The sequence below is a fragment of the Gopherus evgoodei genome, chromosome 19 (assembly GCF_007399415.2).
Source record: "Gopherus evgoodei ecotype Sinaloan lineage chromosome 19, rGopEvg1_v1.p, whole genome shotgun sequence".
Classification (NCBI taxonomy): Eukaryota; Metazoa; Chordata; order Testudines; family Testudinidae; genus Gopherus; species Gopherus evgoodei.
The window spans coordinates 8,371,715-8,392,322 of record NC_044340.1 but is presented as its reverse complement, the minus strand read 5'-3'; the positions used below and the strand labels follow the sequence as shown (position 1 = coordinate 8,392,322).

Genomic DNA, 20,608 nt, shown 5'->3' with positions numbered 1-20,608 from the left:
TTTTAAAGATATTGAGGCATTGCTGTGCTCAGAGTTGTGACACCTAACTGATTTAGGAGGCTAAGCCTCATTTTCAGAAGGCACCTAGGAGCCAAAAACCCATTGACAATCGTTGGTATTTTGGCTCCTGTGTGTCTAAGTCCCTTTTGAAAATGAGGTTTAGGCCTCTAAATCAGTTAGGTGTTGCAATACTGAGTGCAGAAACCCCTGAATACCTTTAAAAATCTGGGCTTTAGGCTCCTAAGTAGCCAAGTCCCTTTTGAAAATTGGACATAGACTCCCAAATCACTTAAGTGCTTTTGAAAATTTACTCTGTAGCCTTTTATCCAGCATCACAAAGAAATGCATCAGAGTCCCAGTTCAGTCAGGCACTTCTGCACATGCTTAACTGCCTTGTTGAAAAGGGATTGATTTAAGAATGGGCTTAAAGTAAAGAATGTGCTTAGGTGCGTTGCTAAAGTGGTCCCCAAATTAGCACCTGCTCAGCACCTTACTGGCAATCTCAGCGGAAAAGACAAGGCATGGAGTCTGAACTATACATTCAGTTTTAGAAGCGGTCCCTCCACAACATGGTTAAAGTTGTGTTGGTGGGACAATGTGGGGACATCTATATTTCCCCTACATGTGTTATGTATGTTCTGTGAATATAATGCGTGCCTCAGGCTTCCAGAGCAATTTCTAAACACATTAAAATTCACATCAGATATCTTTTTAATTATGTATATTTTAGTGTTACCAGAGAACAGTGAGATGCTTTTCCAACAGGAATTGGTTGGGGCCATGTCCTTACTTTACAGTATTCCAACCAGAATCAACCTAAGGTTTTAGATTTGGCCTCAGTAAGGCATATTTAGCAAAATGTGACCTTTGTTTCCTTAATCAGAATGTTGTGTGTGAAGCATTCAGGATGTTTTATATCTACAGCATTGAGTTGTTTGCCATGAAGGAATTTACAAACATAGAACTGATTGTGTTGTTCAATTGCTCATAGATTTTGCTGAATTAAGTAATCTAATGAAAAGCAGATGCAGAGCAAAGAATTTCCTGCCCTGCTATTTGTTATCATTCATAATGACTGAGGTCTTGATGTGCAGAAGTGATGGGAGTAACACTTTAATAGACCCATAAAATACTAGGTTGGGCTTAAATGAAGTACAATTAATGAGTGAGATTCAAATGAAAATGAGATGTAGTAGGCTAAAGAGGAGAGGTGGGACTGGGTACAGGCTGCATTTTGGAATAATATTTCTTTAATTATAGAAGTGTTTGCTAACACCAGAGACGTAAGCGGAATAACTTTCTAAAGAATAACAGGAAACCTGGATTTAAGTGAAAATTGTATCCATTTTATCCAGTTATTCTGATATTCAAAGGACTAACAAAAGAAAAAATGCTTCTTGCCGTGAGTTTGCTTTAAGATATATTTGACAATAAAGCTTGTAACTAAAACTATTAATTTCTGAACATACTGATGGCATCGTTTGTGAAATGAAAGCCCAGTGTAACACTTTAAATCCATTTCAATTCTGCTTTAATACAGAATTAGTAGTTGTATGTAAACCTATGTCGTCTTATTTCAAAATAAACAGCCCAATTTATGATAGTTAAAGTAGATTCCTATATTGCTTGGAATGAGTTGGCTTTTTATAACCATGATCTCTGTCACCGACATCAGGCTTATAAATACCAAGCTTTAATTTCAAGTGTATTTCAGTTTTTATTCTGCAAACATAGCATCTCGAGTCATGATCCAGTGAGACCTCACAAGCTTAGCTAGAGAAGACTCAATCAGTACCTCCATGGGGCAGTACATGGAAAAGCTAGGTGCTTCAGGAATTGATGAGAGATATTCTTTGAGTAGATTTTCCCTTTTGAATTTACATTGACTAGTGCCCCCAGATTATTTCTAGTGAGCCCAATACCACAGAAGTAGAGCTGGGCAAATAATGGATTTTTTGGTTCACTGGCAATTCTGAAAAATCAAAAACATTAATTTAGGGGCAAACTAATAATGGAATTTTTTGAAAATTTCGGCTAGCCAAAATGGAATTGAACTCGACACAAATTCATGAATAATTTTGGGTCAAGTGAAACTTCATTTTTCAGCGACTAAACTGTTTGCCAAAATATTTTGCCTAGCTCCATGCAAGGCACCTTCCTCTTTCAGTTGAGACCCACAACTGATGACATGTCTCTGTTTATTAAAAACTCCGTAGTACATAGAAAGAGTGTTAGCGCTGGCCAAATTCCCATTTGTTTGAGTAACACTAATCTACCTTCTTCAACTCCATTTCATTTGGCAGTGGAATTCTAATCTTCACTTCCTTTCCCAAATGATTATGTAGTGTTGGTGTGTACTGTTTGACAACTAGTGTGTCCCACCGCAGAAGTGACTGAACTTGAATGGTACTATAGATGGAAGTAGTTCCTGTCTGTATGGTTTTTAAAGACTTTTGGGACACTTGGAGATAACAGATGAGACACAAATTCCAGATATTATTCTTCTTCCTGGTGAGATGTGAGCCTTTTCAGCCTGCTGCTTAGCTGAGGGAAAAGTATTAGTGTTTTTCCTCTAAGTGGAATGTTTGGAAGTGCCTTTCAAGTGTTATTTACTCCTCTCATCCGGTGCTGTTCATCTCTGGTAGGTGTTGTCTGGGAACAGGGTGTGCATTTGTTCATATCATCTCAGTTTGTCAGTTTTTCATTAGAATGATTTTAGGCACCATCTCTTTTTATATGTCGTCTTTGGTCACTAACCTTTGGATGTCAGCTATGGTAGTTAAATGTCATTTAAAAAAGGGTATCATATTTATCCTCATGCATAAACTCTTTGTATGTCTTGCTTGTTAACATGTAACTTGTTACTGTGTGTCTCATTCTGCATAAAGCCTTGCTTACCAAATCTTGTCTCAGAAGTACTTTGGCTTGACAGTTTGTTGAAAGGTGTTTGAACATTGTCACCTCTTAAATTGGGAGAAATTAGTGCCAATATGAAAACAGCATAAATACAGTTTACTTCATGTTGACGGCATGAAGTTCTGAGTGTAGTGGAGAAGGGGTGGGTTGGTGTGGAACTCTCTCTTTCTCTCTCTCACTCATTACCCTTTCAAAGCCCTGAACTTGTTAAAATTCCAGTGTGGCTGTGCTACCACTAACCCAAATAGCAGCCTTGTTTATGATCAAGAAATTCATTTTGTTTAGATTTAACGGGTATATTTACTTATCTACTATCTATATGCACATATATACTAGCAAAGCCTCATTAAGGCATAACACCATATATATAATATGCATTGTAATTATGTATAATATATATAGGATTTTGTGTCTTAATGAGGATTAGCTAATGTTTTAATACATATGTTACAAGTTGTAACATTTTTAACATAATAATGAAGATGAATCAAAACTCCAGATTCAAATAACCCACTGAACTTCAGAGGTGTTTAAAATCCAGATCTGCGGCATGAATTGAGTATTGGAAATGAATCGGTCATTTTAAATGCAAAGATGTAAAACTGAGTTGTGCCACTTGTCTAAGAGATGGTTGCTAACAAAACAAATGCTGAAGAAGTTGAACCTGCGTTAAAATAAGATCATTGTAAACTCTGGAGACAAGGACAAAGTGTTTTGTTTAAGATGTATTGTAATATGCAGGTGAAGGGAGCAAACAGCACAGGTTCAGTAATGCAGACCTTGTATTTAAGCAGACTAGTTAACATTGGTTAATGCCCATTGGAAATAGACTCTAGCCGGCAATTACTCTAGACAAAACACAAATTGATTGTTAAAAGATGTATAATTAAATGTAGTACCATTTTTGTTAATCCTCAACCATGATTTAAAAATAATTAATTATTGAGTTTTTAGCATATAACTTTCCTGTTAAAACTAAATTGAATTGGAATTTCAGTGAGCCAGCTTGAGGCTAAACTTTCAGTGTGCTGCTGGAAAGGACCCAAATGCACTAATATGCCTGAGGCTGATACATGTAGTTCTCTGTGTAGTAGCCTGAAAACGTTCTCGTAATATTGACAAACTTAGAGACCAGTTCTACAGGATGTTCTGTAGTCTCAGATCCCCTTGAATTTAATAGGTGCTGCAGGTGGTCAACACTTTGCAGGACTGGGGGACCCTCTTCTACACGTGCATCTTGTTGTTAAATTAATTGATTTTTTTTCCCCAAAGCATCTTCCCTGTGCATGTCTCAGTTGTTATGGGCATCACCTGTCAGTCAGCCCATCAGGTTGTGTGCTCATAATAAGACTTTAACAGGACATAGTCAACGTGTTTTAAGACCCAGATTTAAAATGATCTAATCTGGTGCGAAATTACTTCTGGATTCTTATTGGCATTTGGTTTTTTTAATTAATTAAAAAAACAAACCAGCCCTTGGGGCTGACACATCAAATACGCTCTTCTCACTATTCTGCAGTGAGTTAATAGAATAACCCTCTTGACAAAGCCCTGCATTTTCCTTCACATCTTTGCAGGCCATAATGCACAGACTGAGAAGTAAGTTAAAGCAGCCATTAGAAATGAAGCAAAATAAAATATAAAAGGAGACCCAGTCAAGTAGAGAAGTATATTATTTTTGTACACGTCATATTGCGAACTCCGGAGATGATTTCTGTCCTGGCTGGAATTGCCCATCTTTATAGAGATGATACAGCTCCCATACTTGGCTCTGATTCAACAAAGCACATGAGCAGATGCGTGACCTTAAACACATGCTTACATCCCACTGAAATAGTGGGACTAAATCATGTGTTCAAGTGTGTTTGCTTAGCAGGGATGGGATAAAAATTAAAACACAGGCTCAGGAGCTTTTCTGAATCAGGCCCCATGTTAGGTGCTGAGTCCCTTGAACTCCTGTTGACTTTAGTGGCGTTTAGGGCACTCAGCACGTCTTGGAAGGTTTCCAGCACCTTGCAGAATTGATTAGGTCCATATTAATGTACATCCATATGTGGGTTTGCGAGGAAATGGCACTACATGCAGTCTAGCCACGCTTGAATTGAAATTGACCCATTTTGAATGTGTGCATGTTTTAACCATTTCTTTCTTTCTTTTTTTTTTTAATTGTACTTTCCCAGTATCCCCTGCCCACGGAGCCCGTCCAGCATCTTGGAGCTACTTCCCCCCTTGTACGTTTTAATTTATTCCTCTTTTTTCTCTTTCTCTCTTCCTTTTTGCATACGTGCCAGTCAGTAGCTGCGATGCTTTGAGGGATGTTCAAGGAAGCCAAAGCCAGACTGTATTGCAATGTGGAGACTAAGGGGGGGAATATGACAGAGGAATATAAAATCATGAGTTGTGTGGAGAAAGTGAATAAGGAAAAGTTATTTACTTGTTCTCGTAATATAAGAACTGGGGACCACCAAATGAAATTAATGGGCAGCAGGTTTAAAACAAATAAAAGGAAGTTCTTTGTCACAGCGCATAGTCAACCTGTGGAACTCCTTGCCTGAGGAGGTTGTGAAGGCTAGGACTATAACAGAGAACTAGATAGATTCATGAAGGTGAAGTCCATTAATGGCTATTACCTGGAATGATTAAGGAATGGTGTCCCTAGCCTCTGTTTGTCAAAGGGTGGAGATGAATGGCTGGAGAGAGATCACTTGATCACCACCTGTTAGATTCATTCCCTCTGGGGCACCTGGCATTGGCCACTGCCGGCAGACAGGACACTGGGCTCGATAGACCTTTGTTCTGACCCAGTATGGCCATTCTTAAGTTCTTATGTTCCTTCAAGATCTTTAAACATAAAACAAATGCAGCTGGGAAACAAAGACAATGATTGTTCTAACGCTCTTCTGCCAAAAATGCTCGGGTCACTAAATGGCATTAAAACCATGATCAAGGACGGAGAAAACACCTTCATAACCCCCGTGCAAACAAAATGAGGGTGTCAGCTGGAAGAAAGATGGGCTAAAAATTTGGGAGACGGAAGAGAACTAAATGTAGCTCAGACAGCACATTATATATTTTAAAACAATCTTCAGGAGAAAAATAATTAAGCTGATTTCCTTAAAAATGGGTAGATAATTTTATTAGTACTGGGTGCTCCCAGCCCCAGAATGACTCTGAGAGGACCTGAGAGTAGCATTCTTTTGGTGCCTAGAACAGCGAAGCCCTGATTTTGGTTGGGGCCTCTAGACACTGGTGCAACACAAATTATAATCAATCCAATATCAGTAAAATTATACCCCATTGTCAGAGATTTAAGATCTTAAAGGTGGAAGTCTGATATGTGTTGAGCCTCCCTTGTACATCCCCCATCATAAGATGCTTTTTTTATTCTTGGGTTTCCATGGTTCAAAAAATAAACTTTTAAACATATTGGTTATTTAAAAAGTCCCCATCTCCTGCCCCACCCTTCCCCAGCAAATTGGTCTAAAGATGGCGCTTTGCACTGCATGATGGGGATTGGGAATGTGGTTCCTATTCCCAGTATCTTCCTATGTGAATCAGCAGGGATTTGGGGACCATTGCAGAGACATCTCTAGCTGGAAGGAAGGTTGTCATTTGACAGCACTTGTTCTGTCCGTTATGAGGAGCTGCTTTGCTGAATGCCCCCGGTGAGGCAGTGGGGGCTCACAGGCTTGGCAGAAGGATACTGGCCACTCATGAAGCCGCAAAGGAGAGCGACAGAATAGTACATGGTTGTGTCTCTGATAGGACCATGCAATAGGGGGAGGCTTTCCTTCTTTAAATACTGCCAGAAGTGTCAGTAATCATAAAGGATCTGTTTTCTTTGTCATCCCAACTTTCAGTGACAAAGTAAAGAACACTAGGTTATTGATATCGGGGCAGAGACTCCAAGAATGAGGGTAAAGTTGATTGACACGAGGCCATATTATCGACATACAATGCAAACAAATTTTGCAGTGAGGGTAGTGAGTACTAGTGAGAGCCAAGAGGGGGTTTGGTTTTAAGTTCTTTGGATGTATGGAAGAAACAGAGAGAGGAAGAATCTTCTTCATTTCTTCTTGTACAGAAAAACTTTGTGGGAAAGAAGTAAACCTTGATCCCTCCAGAAATGCGATTCGTTCTAGGGTTCAGCAGCAGTTAACCTCAGATGATGTGGTGTTTTTTTTCTCCTTTGTAACATGAAAAAAAGAATGGCTATATCTCTGGTTACTTAATGCAGTCTGAAAGGTCAACACTCAGACTCACTCTGCTTTCAAACGATTTTGTTAGAGGGAAGAGTTCAAACACTCAATCAGGTATAATATTTCTGCTCAAAGGTATAAAGCTTATTAGTGGTTTTGTTTGTTTTTCATGTGAAATTAATTTCTTTTGGCAGCCATGTCCCTTTCTGAGTAATACAATTGAAGCAAATAGATTAGAAATTTGGCTGCCACAGTGCATGGAACACCAGTACATACCATGTGCGACTTCATTGACATGGCTTAAGTGTTCATCTGTGCTCTGCACCGGTGGTTCTTGTTTGTAATATTTCCCTACATCAAAGGGCCCCAGTTGCACATCTCCTGTTTCTAGTAATTTAGGAAGATTTTGTGTGTGTTTTATTTTTTAATAGAAGTTTCCCTTCTCCCCCCAGACTTTGCCAGTGTTAGGTGGTGCGTATCTCTCTTCTTTGTTTTTCTGCTCACGTAGCTTTCTTTAAAGTTAGAAGGAGATGCATGCTCATCTAGGAGGAAAGGTTTATAGAGCATGAGCCTAATTTTAAGTTTTGCTGAGCACCCCTGGTTCCCGTTGACTTCAGGGGGAGCTGAGCACCTCTGAAAATGAGGCCGTATATCTTTAGGGTCCTGACTACACCTGACACCGGGACCGTGCAAGCTACAGCCATGTTTAAACACCACCTGTGCTAGCAAAGTTCTAGCACTGCCATTATCAAAACCATGCTGTAAACTCCCTACTGAGCTATCTGCAGCAGTTTTCTCCGGGCTAGGGGGAGAAGAATCCTTATGCACCAGTGTTAGGAACCTGCTGACAACAATTGTTTTTCCATATGGTTGCAGCTAGCCCAGTTCTTATCAAAGGATAGGCTTGTGGGTAATGTGCCTACATCTAGTTTTGCCTTCATAAGTGTGTAGAATGTATGATGTGACCTACAGAATCTGTGCCTCAGAGCACATCAGATCAGAACCCAGACTTTTGACTTGTTCCGTTAATACTCTTTCTGCAAATGAAATTGTTAGTCTCCTAGTTTGTTCCGTTAGCTTTTTTAAATTAACCATGTTTGTGCTTTCTCTTGCCTTGTCCCTCTCTGCATCCCTTTTCCTCCCAATTGCATGCAGATTTGGAGGTGGCTAGTGTAAAGCCAGGTTCTGCATGTGTCACAGAGGCTCTGAACCAGTCCCAGCTGAGCTCAGGTAGAGCCATTAAGGACAATTAGCTTCTCAGTGTCCTAACCCAAAGTCTAACACTGTACGTGGTAGCAGTAGCTATGTACTAACACCTTAGGTTTGTTTACAGAAGCTAGATATAGTTGGAATAGATTATGTTGATTTTTATTTCTTTCTGAAGTCTGGAAAAGCAAGAGCCTGATCCTGAAAATCCTTCTTCATGCAAGTTTTCCCACTGAAGTCAGTGGAACAGTATGCTAGAGTAAGATCAGCAGGATTGGATTCTTTTAACATGGCGGTATTGACGCTATTCATTTGCAAAATGGGTTAGCTCAGAAATCTCCTTACCTGCATAAGGTCTGAATCTAAAAGACTGTTCCTTTTATAGTGCGTATAAAAATACATGGTACGAAACCATCTTGTTCATGCACCACAGAGGAGAGCTTGCTCAGACAGGAAAGAGAAGAAATGTGGATTAAATGCTGTAGTTTTGCAGCAGCCTAAATGGCCATGGTGTGTGCACCGTTACAGTGATAGCTAAGAACCGCTGTGTTGTCGTTGTCATGACTGCATTGCAACAGCCTCTCAGGAGAAACAATAGATAAAATAAAAGCACTCTAAGGGAGCTGAGGGACCGTAGTGTGCCAGGGATAGATCCAGCGTGCTCTAGCTATCCATTCGGCAGTTACTGCAAATGACTCACTAACACACATTTTAATTTCTTATTTTTATGAATGAATATCTGGAGTTCTGTCTTTAACAGTTTTATACAAAACTACAGCCGAAGGGAAGTGAGTGGCAATGGGGTATGTTGCCCTTGTTGGCATTCTCAGCAGAGAGAGATCGATGATGAAATGTGTGCACAAAGCAACCATCCAGTCAGCAGAAGTCCTCCCTCTGAGGGAGGGCTGAGACATGCAGGGGAGCCTTGCATCACTTCTGTGCCCATTCTGCTGGTGAACAGAGGATTTCATTTTCCAAAGCTGTCAGCAATGTCTTTCCACCAGCACTAAATTCACCTTAAATAGTTTTTAAAAAAGGGGGAGGGGGAATTAAAAGTGGGATTTTCCCAAAGGACTTAGGAACACTGGTGTTCCATTGGAACTCATGGGATTTTGTGCTCCGGAGTTCCTTAGGTGCACTTAAAAAAAAAATCTTTGTAAGCTGAACACAATAAAGAAATGAAGAGACCAAGAGCCATGAAGTACAGTTATCGGTGTGCTGGATCGATGCTGTGTGGTGACAATGGATTCATTTAATATCTTGTGCAATGAGTCATGGTCCCACAGAACTCAGGGCTGTGGATCACATGCTGTCACCATATATTTCTTTGAAGCACTTGACTCTGCCCCCTTGAATTGGAACTGAAGTGTACTCATGTCTGCACTATACATTATTCACACACAGTCTCTGTTTAGTATTGTGTTTCCATGGGTGTCATTAATGTTAATGGATATTGCCATTGATGTTACTCTAATAAGTGAGTCATCAGTACTTCCAAGTACTCTTCAGATCCTCCTTTTGCCTGCATTGTCCACAATATTAACATCGTGCTTCTTTCTTGCCCACATATGAGAGCTAATTAATGAGCTTAAAGTTTGTACAGTGCTTTGATGGAAAGTGCTTCAGAAGGGCCAAGTATTATTTTCATAGTCTCTCTTAACTGGACATCTCCATATTGCCACTTCTTCAGTATTGCCCGTGTATGCCACTGCCTCGATGCTACCTACCTCCGCTGAAATCCTCCTGGGTACTTTTAGCTTCTCACTTCAAAGGTCAGCAGCAAAGGGATTTTTTTCCATTGGGCTTTGCCCTCTGTTGCTTCTTTATAATGGATAAAGAGGGGCTGGATGGTTTTTGGTTTTTTTTGTTTTTTTTGTTTTTCCTCCTTCCAGTTCTTTCTCAGTATTATTTCGCTGCTATTTTGTACCTGGGAAATATCAGCAGAACTAAGGCAAGTCTTCCTTAGTTTTACTGTTTGGGAAGTTTCAGGATGTTTATTGTGAACTCCAGGTATAATGCTTACCACGAGTAGTTCCAATGACTTCCTATCATTAGAAGATTGGGATTATTTGGGGGACAGTAGCCGTATCTTTAAGTGACTGCCCAGGACCGTAACAGAGATGTGGGGTATGGTATCTCATTGGAAACACTTGGCTGCCCTTTTTTGCTCTTTAAATTCATGTTCAGGGTAACAAAAATAGCAGTAACATTTTCCTCTCAGACATCATTTAACAGCACCCATGTTTCTCTTTCACTCTATGCCTCTTGTCCAGTTCCATTTTCTCCTTTTTTGCTGCAGTAAATAAATCAATAAAAAATGTAGGGAGACCAGAGCAGTGTGCTGACATAATGGGGTACTGCTATATGCAAGATCCACCTGCTCTGCATTGAATTCTAAACCCTAAAACCTGTAGCAGACCATGTGAAGTTGGAAGAGTAGTTTCCCAGAACTTCAATTTTTAATATTCTAGGCACAAATATTAATAAACTGTGGACATTAGATGCTCTCATAAATGTTTATTGTAGAAGATCTGACATATCCTCTGCAAACTAGTCTGTGTGCTGTAACAATGTATATAAGAAGTGTTACAAATTGGGCGCGGGAAACATCCAATGTCTGTTCCTTGGAAACACTATCAAAAGGACATCTTTGCACCTCTCCCACAAATCTCTAGAAACTGCCTGCCATGAAATTACTCACTGAGCTTTATATGCAATTCAGAGAGGTTCCCAGAGGATTTACAGGAGCGATAAATCCCCTCAGAGCATGTTCTCCATCTGTATATCAGCCACAGTCTTGATAGAAATCTCAAGCTCTTTGCAGACATGGAGCTAGTGAAAAGTGCTATTTTGAAGGGCGAGTGTCTCACAGTTTGAGGTGACCTGGTAGGACATTTAATGCAACAAAAGAAGGAAAAGCTGTCCTTGAAATAGACTGAAGGTAGACTGTCTCCCTCTTTGGTCTGTGTTGGCAGGAAGCTGGGATCCAGGATGATCTGTCATAATATGTCTTTAGCTGCAGTTGATAACCTACCCTCCACCCCAGCACCCAAATCAGCTTCAGAACATAGAAAGTCAAGCAATGTGTGCAATCAAAAGGCATATTTCCTCATCCTCCTGTGGGATTTTCCCCTGGAAGGAGTGCATCATTGCCAGGAACAGACATCACCATTTCTTCATGGAGTTATGTCCAGTTAGTTCCATCAGGTGCTGTGTGGTGTGCCTGTTCACCTTCATGGAATGAGCAGGGTTGGGGGTGGGTGAGGAAAATACAGTTGTGTTCCCAGAAAACACAGATACCCAGAGATGAGGGTGACTGGTTATCAACTGGGCCGGGGACGGATTCTGCATAGTGACCCTTTATGCACCCATCCCTCTGGCTTCTAGCCTTCCTCTGGCTTCCTGATGGCACAGTTCTGTTGGAACCCAGAAGGGGGCACTCCTAGCACAGAGATTGACTCATTTCAGCAGGCTTTACGGGAGAGACATTTAGCCTCCCTCCCGGTCCCATCTTTAACTGAAGCCTGCCTGCCCTCCGCCTACAGAGAAACAGCGCCACATGGATGGCTTAGCTCCACCCAAAAAGGGCAGAAGTCTCTGCGCACATTTTCCAGGTAGATGATCTGGCCCAAATTCTTAATGTGAGTAAAAGTCTTGAACACGAATAAACACACACCCCCAACATTAAGATTCTCCCCCATCCCTTTTTTATATTATGATATGGTCTTTAATAACATGATCACATGCTGTTTTTTCCACATGACCCCTGCCAAATTCAATGCACAGAATGGATGGTGCTCACTTACTGAGCAATTATTCAATATATTTTCTTCCTCTTGATTGTTCAGTGTGTTACCCCAGGCCTTATTTCCTGCATATTACTCAAACCATCCTCTGAAGACAGAGGGTATGTCTACACTACCCACTGGATTGGCGGGCAGCGTCTAGTGTAGATGCGATAAATCGACCCTCGAGTGCTCTCCTGTCGACTCCTGTACTCCACCTCCATGAGAAGTGCAGGCAGAGTTGACGGGGGAGCAGCAGTAGTCGACTCACCGCGGTGAAGACACCACGTAGCTGAGGTTGCATAGCATAGATCAGTTCCCCCCTCCTCCCCCCAACAGTGTAGGCCAGGCCAGAGTTGTTAATTTTGTCATGGGCATGTCCGTGGAGTTCATCACAAACGCTAATCAATTTATTTTCACAACACTGCTATATCATGGCTCCAGGGCTAGTTGCAGCTCTGTTCCCTCTTTGGTCTCTCTGAGTGCACCCCCTTCGGTGTTAGGCCCTGTGCCTTATACTTCCCCTGGGGTGAAAGCACATGATTCTTTCACTCTTAGACCAGGTACATGAGATTGACCATGGTTTTCCAAGCAGATCTTACTGGGTTTGGTATCTGCAGTTCTTCCCTTTGGGATTCTGTGACACATGGTGAATACAGTTTTCAGACAGCCTTCTAATACGCAAGGTACTGTTTAACCTTAACAGCAGGAAAAAAGCATAGTACAAGAAAAAGGGTTTTAAAACAACCAAAGGTTTATCAATTAATATTTTGCCTATCCTTGGTAAAGATCTTAGTCAGGCCTCCCTTTCCCAGTCACCCTGCAACCTAGTTCTGGGTGTCTGTCTGTCTCACTTTACTGGCTCTGCCCTGCTTGTCTGTTTAAATCTAATCATGGTCATTGTTCACCTGTGTTCACAAGTTTGTACCCCTGACTCCCTTGACAGACTAGTCCAGTGAGCTCAGCATTGCACAGAGGTAGAACATCCCCAGGGACAATGCAGGAGACATTCTCGCCAAGTGTTGGCAAAGGACTGACTGTCTCAAGTTGTTATGCTTCCTGTTTGTTTCACTAACAGCTTGCTGTTGACCTAAACCAACACATTCCTACAGTAAACATCCTACTCCATACAATAAACATCTCAATAGCTATAAATTATTGCAGCTTAGCCCTGCCCCAGGAGGTGAAGGGGATATTATTATCCCTGTTTTACAAATGGGGAACCAAGGCACAAAGAGATTATGGTCAAAAATACCCACTAATTTTGGGTGCCCAATCTGAGATGCCTAGGCCCTGACATTTCATTGCACTCTAGCACTGGATAGCACTTGATATGTTTAAAGCACAGCTCCCATTGACTTCAGATTCAGCTGTGAATGCTCAGCACTTCTGCGTGTTAGACAAATGCCAAGGATATCAGGCTGGGCACTCAGCAAATGAGGAACACACAATTAGTGACAGCCTGTGAAAAGTTTGATTTAAGTGACTTGACTGGTATCACGTCGGAACTCTGTGGGATAGAAGCCAGTTCTCCAGGGCAGAACTCACCTGTCTTAACCATGAGACCACCCTTTCTCTTCCAGCAGTCACCTGCCTTACTCCCTCTCAACTTCTCTGACAAACGAGTCAGTGGTTCCTCAGATAACAGCCTCCTTTGCTGCACAACCCTGATTCTTCCTCACAGCAGGTCCATCCTGTGCAGTGAATGATGCAGGGATCCTGTGGAAAAAATAGGACGTGTTCATATAATTAAAGACGGTCATACTGTGCCTTCAGAAAGGGTCTGAATTAAGGTTGCCTAGGAAACCTTAATTCTGGCACTTAACATTTGAGTGTTTGATTTTGCAACCTTAATAATGTTTTCTAATGTAGTTCATTTGTGTATTTGCCCCAAGGCTTTTAAAAAAGCAACCTGAAAAATAATTTTCATCATGAGGCATGATATTGGCACTCACATGGGTCATCAGCAGGTTGGATCCACCTGAGCTAATGGAGTAACTGATAGAAGTAGAATTCTGCGATGTGGATCAGCACTAGAGGATGTGGGATACCCACTTTGCCAGTAGATTTCACAGAGTTTTGCTAAGAGCAGAGGAATGGTCAGACTCAAGAATCTGGCGTTCCGTGTCAGGCCCTGCAGGAGAGTGTTCTCTAGTGGCACAGACTCTTCAATCCATTCCCTCTATGTATGACCCCTTCTGCCCTGTCTCTGTCTCCATCCTCTCTTTTCCCCACCTCTGGCTGCTCATTCTCGTCTCATTTTGCTCACCCAGCCACTTCCAGTCTCCTCACCTCAGACTTTTTATCCCAGTCTCTTCACCCAGGAAGTCCTAGTCTTGCATTTCAGGATTCCCTGTCTCAGTCCTAGTTTTCTTGCCCAGTCTGGCCCAGTTTCCATTCTTGACTCCTCATCCAATCTGTGTGTCTCCTGCCACCCTGGCCTCCAGTCGTTCCCTCCCACCCACATTCCCCTTCCCCGCTAGCTCCCAGTCCCAATCGCAATCTCCAGACTCGTCATCCAGTTTCAATGACACCTCTCCCCAACACCCCCCGGTCTCCTTGTCTCAGGCTAATTGGGCAGCCTGTCCCAGTTCTCCCCCCACGTCCTGGCGCCTCCTCAGATCTGTCTCCACCCCACTGGTTCTCAATCCCAGTGTCTTTGCCGTGTCAGCTCCAGCTACCTGAGCTCTTCATCTGATCTCAATCTCTCCCCACTGCGCCCCCACCTTTTGGCTCTCCTCTGGCCCATTTAGCTGCCCAGCACACAGTCCCAGTCTCTCCACATCTCACTTCTCAGACTCCATTCCCCCCCCTTACACACACCATTGCCAGCCTCCAATCCACTCCCGCCAGATCCTTGTGCCAGTCTCACCTCCTCCTTCCCTCTCCCCCCCCCCCAGTTCTGGCTGTTGTCCCCTCTGCATCTCCCTCCCTGCTGTCTGGGCCCAGCAGGGGATTATTGAGAGCACCCTGTTCTCAGTTCAGGTGCCCAGATCTGGACCCGGCATGGCCTGCAGCAGCCCACAGCTACACTTGCAGGAAAGTCCCATTGACTTCAGAGGATTGTGTGCACATAAGACTTCCAGAATCAGTCCCTCTGCCCTTTGGTTTCCTCACTATTAACTTTAAGAGGACAGTCCAGCAGGATACCAGTCATCCAGCCTTAGCCCACTTCTGCAGTGCCTGCACCCAGCAGCAACACAGGAGCATGTCATGGAGTAGTGTCCTTCCACCTCCCCAGCACTCAGGCCCATATGTGCTCTGCTCCATGCGAGGAAGCAGACAGGAGCATAGGACTTCCCCAGAGCCAGGGTTAGAACTACACAGCTGAACTCGACATGAAGTTGTGAAATATGCCTTGAATTTCCCTGTTCACCTCCTGCTGAAAAGTGCAGTTATTTAAACATAGATACCAAGAGTGTCAGCGGTTAAAAGAGGCTTTTGGTGTCCATCGATGATGGTTTAGAGGAAGTCTCTAGCAAACGAGGAAGGGCAGTGGATTTTCAGGGAGCATGAAAAGAAGTTTAGAAAGTTTGTAAAACTGTATGTGCTGAATACTCCCTCCACATACAGCTAAGAGTCTGGGGTTCTGAGCATATATTTCTGAATCTGACTCCGTTTTGAATTTAGTTTTTGCTGGGAGAGCTAAAAATAGTCTGTACGTGCACACAAATAAAGTCTGTAAATCACTGGCTGGTTTAGCAAGTGAGAGACAGGCAATAATTTAAAGCATTTCAAATAAATTCCTAAGAATACATAGCATTAGAATGTCAGTGCATTTTTTCCTCCTTTTTAATCCTTTAATAGTGTAGATATTTTCCTGCAGCAATAAAAAGAAGCAAAAGTATAAATGTTGGCAGTGCTGAAAAGGCTCTTAGGCATTCATGGTAGTGTTTCTTAGATACAAACTCCATGGAGTCATGGGTAATATTTGCAGTCAAATAAATATTATTTGTAATCTAAACAACATCATATTTGTGTTGAGTTCCCAAGATGTTATGGAAAATTATTACCAGGTTCTTGTGTGTAAATGGATTGTTCTCTTTGTAAGTGTACATTTTGATATACCCAGGATTAACCGGGCCTCCATTTTTGAAGCTCCAGTGATTAGGTCCTGGACGTGTATCTCTTCCAATTACTTGCGGGGTAAGGTAACATGAGCAAGGTGGTAAAACTGGCCATAAGCAGTGCTTTTTGCAAGCATCAAAGTAGTAATAATAAAATGTGCCTTTTTTTCACACACTATTTTCTTTTTCACCCTGCCTGCTGTCTGTTCCAGTTTTCAAGATGGTCTTTTAAACTGGATTTGTTTTTCTCACTGTTTGTGTCATAGAAAGACCTGAACCTTATAGCAGTCAGTCTGAGCTTTCAGTCCACAAATATTACATTAGGCAAAGGGCAGATTGCCCTTCTCTGCTTTTGCTATTCTTTCATTATAGCATTGTGCACCTGTAAATTGCTATGGGAGTCAAGCTGTGGAGCAGAAATACTTTCAGGCATATTTAACCACAGATGCGTGGCACATACCTCCAATCTGTTCATGCTTTTGCATGTGGATTTATCAAGGGTCGTGCTGGTGCATACCTTGAATATCCGATTACACCCTGGCCCCATGAAAATTCACACAGGCAGCAGAATATCTGCTTAGCCTATCTGTCAGCAGGGGGTGGCACTTGGGCTCTAAATGTACATGCCTGTGGCTCTTGTGCTCTATTGGTTTAACATTTATGTTGCTACATCTCCAGGGAAAGTGAAAAGAGACTTAAACAGCAGGGTCAAAAAGGGGACATCGTGTCAGCTAAACCACGTGGTAGTTAATGATCTTGGAGGCGTTCTTAGAGCAGTTAATTGTCCCTTGGTTTGTATGTGCCATTGCACACGTTTGGGGAGAATCCTTAAATTATCACAGAAGAAGGCATAGTTTAGAATACTTCACAAGGTCTCCTGCTACAGTCAATGACAGATCTAATTGTTTCTAGTAGAAGGCCCAGACACTGCTGAAGCAGGTTTTTCCTCTCTTTTCCAGTGAGTTTAAACTTGCTGCACGATATAGTTTGGACATTACTCTAGCTTTCAGGGCCTGCTTCATTAGCTTGTGAATCAACTTGCGCTTGTGATTAATTCAGAAGGCTCTGCTGATTTGAAGCTTCATTTGCAGGGTTTTATTTAAGGCCTGTGTCAACCTCACGCTCATTCTTTTTCGGGATTTAATCGTATAACTACAGTGTGAATCTTTTCATTTAATTCTTTGAATCAGTCTCTCAGGAACTTGCTGTGTTCAGGAAAAGGCAGATAAAAGTCTTCAGCTGTCTGCTTGATCCACCATTGGCCATATATCTTCCCAGACTACTTTTACATTGGTCATTGAAACACACATGCACTGATTCATTTTTTATAAACCTGAGCGTGCAAGGCAGGCTATTCCACTTTATGGCTCCGACCACAAAGGGAGAACATAAAGAGTGAGGCACTCCTATCAATCCCAAGATACTATACGGTACCCAGACATCTTTATGGCAAATCTGCTGCAGGGGCCCTGTGAGAGGGAATCCTGATTTTTATTCCCAAGCCTGCCTCTTCCTTAGTAGTGTGATGTTTTGCTTCTCTGCCTCCCAGCCAGCTTTCAACTGTAATGTTAATGTCTCCCAAATTAGCTTATAAACAGGCTTTTTCAGAGGACTTGGTTACAGGAAAAGTGTGGCAGAATGTGAAATGACACCGCAAAATAAAGTGCCTTCCTTCCATGGTTGGATTTGCCAGTTTGGAAGATGGAGAAAGTTACAAGGTGAATGGATAGGATTTTTTTTAGCCACATGACTGCTGTTAATATTAGCCCAGTCATGAGAATGAACCCCAGACTGATTAATCAAAGCACCTCTGCAGATAGCTCAGAAGTAGCCTCAGGAAAACAAAGGACAGAGTTCAGGCTAAACTGTACAATATATGGGCCTGATCAGAAACCCATTCAAGTCAGTTGTGACTTCAGTGAGTTTTGGATTAGGTCTTAGAGTCTTTAATTTGTTGTTTTGTATTTGCGTATTAGTGTTGCAATATCAGGGCCCATTGTGCTAGGCACTGTATATGGTTATGTCTACACAGTAGCTGGGAGGGCACTTTCCGATGCATGTAGACAGACACACTAGCTCTGCTTGAGCGAACATACTAAAGATAGTGATGTGGCCTTGGCAGCACAAGTGGCAGCAGGTTGGGCTTTCTGCTGGAGTTTGTACCCAGGGAGTCAGGCAGGACCGTATTCAGACAGCTACTCCCATGCTGTCACACCATGCTACTGTTTTAAAAACACGAGCAGAGCTAGCACACATCTGCCTGCCTGCACTGGGCAGCACTATCCCAGTTGCTGTGTAGACATAACTTAGGGGAGACAGTCCCTGTCCTGAAGAGTTTTTATAGTCTGAATAGACAAGATGGACAAAAGTTATAGCATGTGAAAGAGAGGCAAAGTGACTTGTCTAAGGCCATGCAACACCTCGGTCATGATGAACTCATGCAATGAAATCCTGGCACTATTGAAGTTGGTATTAGTTTTGTGTCTGGTTTCAGCGAGGTCAAAATTCCAACCTGGGTCTCCTAGCTTCCAGTCCCCCATCCTAGCCACTAGACTACACTGCCTTCCCGATACATCACCCTGTGTCTGAAGTAAAAAGTTATAGGGTCTGATTTGTCTCTCATTTATACATATTTTACATTTGTGATGTATATCCCGTGCCCTTTTTAGATGTAGCAGAATATGAACCATATGCTTCTGGCTTCATTTCATGCAGGTAGTTCATTTGTACCATCATCAGGTATTTTGATTCATGCACAATAAATTGTCAGAGGAAAAATATAAGCCTTGGAAAAATTGTGGAAGATTAAATCAACCCAATTGTGCCCACGTTAAATGTAATAAAGACGCTATGCCGTGCCATGCGGTGCTCATTTCAGAGGTGCAAGAATTTAGACTTCTCTGCAGTGTGAACATTTTGTGAGGCATTGCCTGTGGCATGGAACCACGTTTCCTCAGGGCTGTTGGCTCCACCTTTAAAGCACACATTGTAAAACACGTAGCGAAATCTTTCCTTGAGCCCCGTGATCATCATCAGAGCGATAATCTCCAGCTAATAAGACCACCGTTGTAAGTTAGGGCAGGAGTTAATGGTGTTTGTGACAGGACCCTTGCATTCTCATTCCAATTATCTGGAAGTAGGAGCACTTGTAACCTGCAGCTTTGCTTTTAAATCAAACTGTGCGAAATGTAATGTTTAATTAATTCAGCCTTGCAGAATTCTTGCCTAAGGCAAGCTGTGAGCAGTGTTTTGTTTCAGTGCACCATAGTTAAAGGGGATGAGTGGAGTTGAGGCCCAGCCAAGTATGTTTTCCTGAATACTTGTGTGACTGATACAACTGTTCTGTGTTTCTATGGCCACGTCCAGACTAAGTATTAAAATCGATTTTAGATACGCAACTTCAGCTATGGGAATAACGTAGCTGAAGTCGAATTTCTAAAATCGAGGTACTCACCCGTCTGGACGGCGCAGCATCGATGTCCGCGGCTCTCCGTGTCGATTCCGGAACTCCGTTCGGGTTGATGGAGTTCCGGAATCGATGTAAGCGCGCTCGGGGATCGATACATCGCATCCAGACTATATCGATCCCCGAGCAATCGATTTTAACCCGCCGATGCCGCGGGTTAGTCTGGACGTGGGCTTAATTTCCTATTTTAGCCTTGCTGATCTGAATTTGTAATTGAATTTACTTTTGTATGCATTTTCTACGAATGTTTTAGCAAATTAATTTGGTAGCAGGAATGTTCATGTTAATTATAAGTGAATATTAGACAGTATTTGCAGAAACAGAATTTTAAAGTCAGCATCATAAATGTACACACAGGAAACCTCATTCTGTGAGTTAAACTCATCCAGGCAGGGAAAAGAAATGTGATATTGTAATCTGCTTCCAACGAAAACAGCTCAAATTATGAATATCAAACTGAGAACAAGCATCATCAGTAGGCTTGACTTGTTGAATGATTTTGAACAAATAAATTCAAGAAAATTGTGAGTTGCTTGAGGACCATCTGTGAACAGTAAAAGAAACAAAATGCATTGAAGAAATTATTCATTGTGAATTGCTCACCCAGCCCTACTGTTTGCCAAGATGCCTGTGTAAATAGAAGCAGATTCCTCTTTAATCCCTCTGGCCTCCAGTTTGTTTAATTTATCCACAGATTCTACATCTCAGTTTGTGACCTCACTGTGATGTTAGACCAGGGGTAGGCAACCTATGTCACACATGCCGAAGGCGGCACGTTAGCTGATTTTTCAGTGGCACTCACGCTGCTCGGGTCCTGACCACCGATCCAGGGGGCTCTGCATTTTCAATTAATTTTAAATGAAGCTTCTTAAAAAATTTAAAAACCTTATTTACTTTACATACAACAATAGTTTAGTTATATATCATAGACTTATAGAAAGAGACCTTCTAAAAACATTAAAATGTATT

General features: G+C 42.0%; 1 protein-coding gene across 7 annotated transcripts in view; it reads left to right on the top strand.

Annotated features, from left to right (window-relative positions):
- The window catches only part of ARHGAP32 (Rho GTPase activating protein 32), a 409,701-nt gene that overhangs the window by 315,357 nt on the left and 73,736 nt on the right, over positions 1-20,608 (top strand). For 3 of the 7 annotated variants that reach the window (XM_030538279.1, XM_030538277.1, XM_030538278.1), the window contains 2 exons: positions 5,097-5,147; positions 8,271-8,345. The exons of 3 other annotated variants lie outside the window; for them this stretch is intronic. In XM_030538279.1, the coding sequence (XP_030394139.1) occupies positions 5,097-5,147; positions 8,271-8,345 (126 nt within the window). The remainder of the gene's footprint in view (positions 1-5,096; positions 5,148-8,270; positions 8,346-20,608) is intronic. One more of the 7 variants, XM_030538280.1, reaches the window with a different exon arrangement.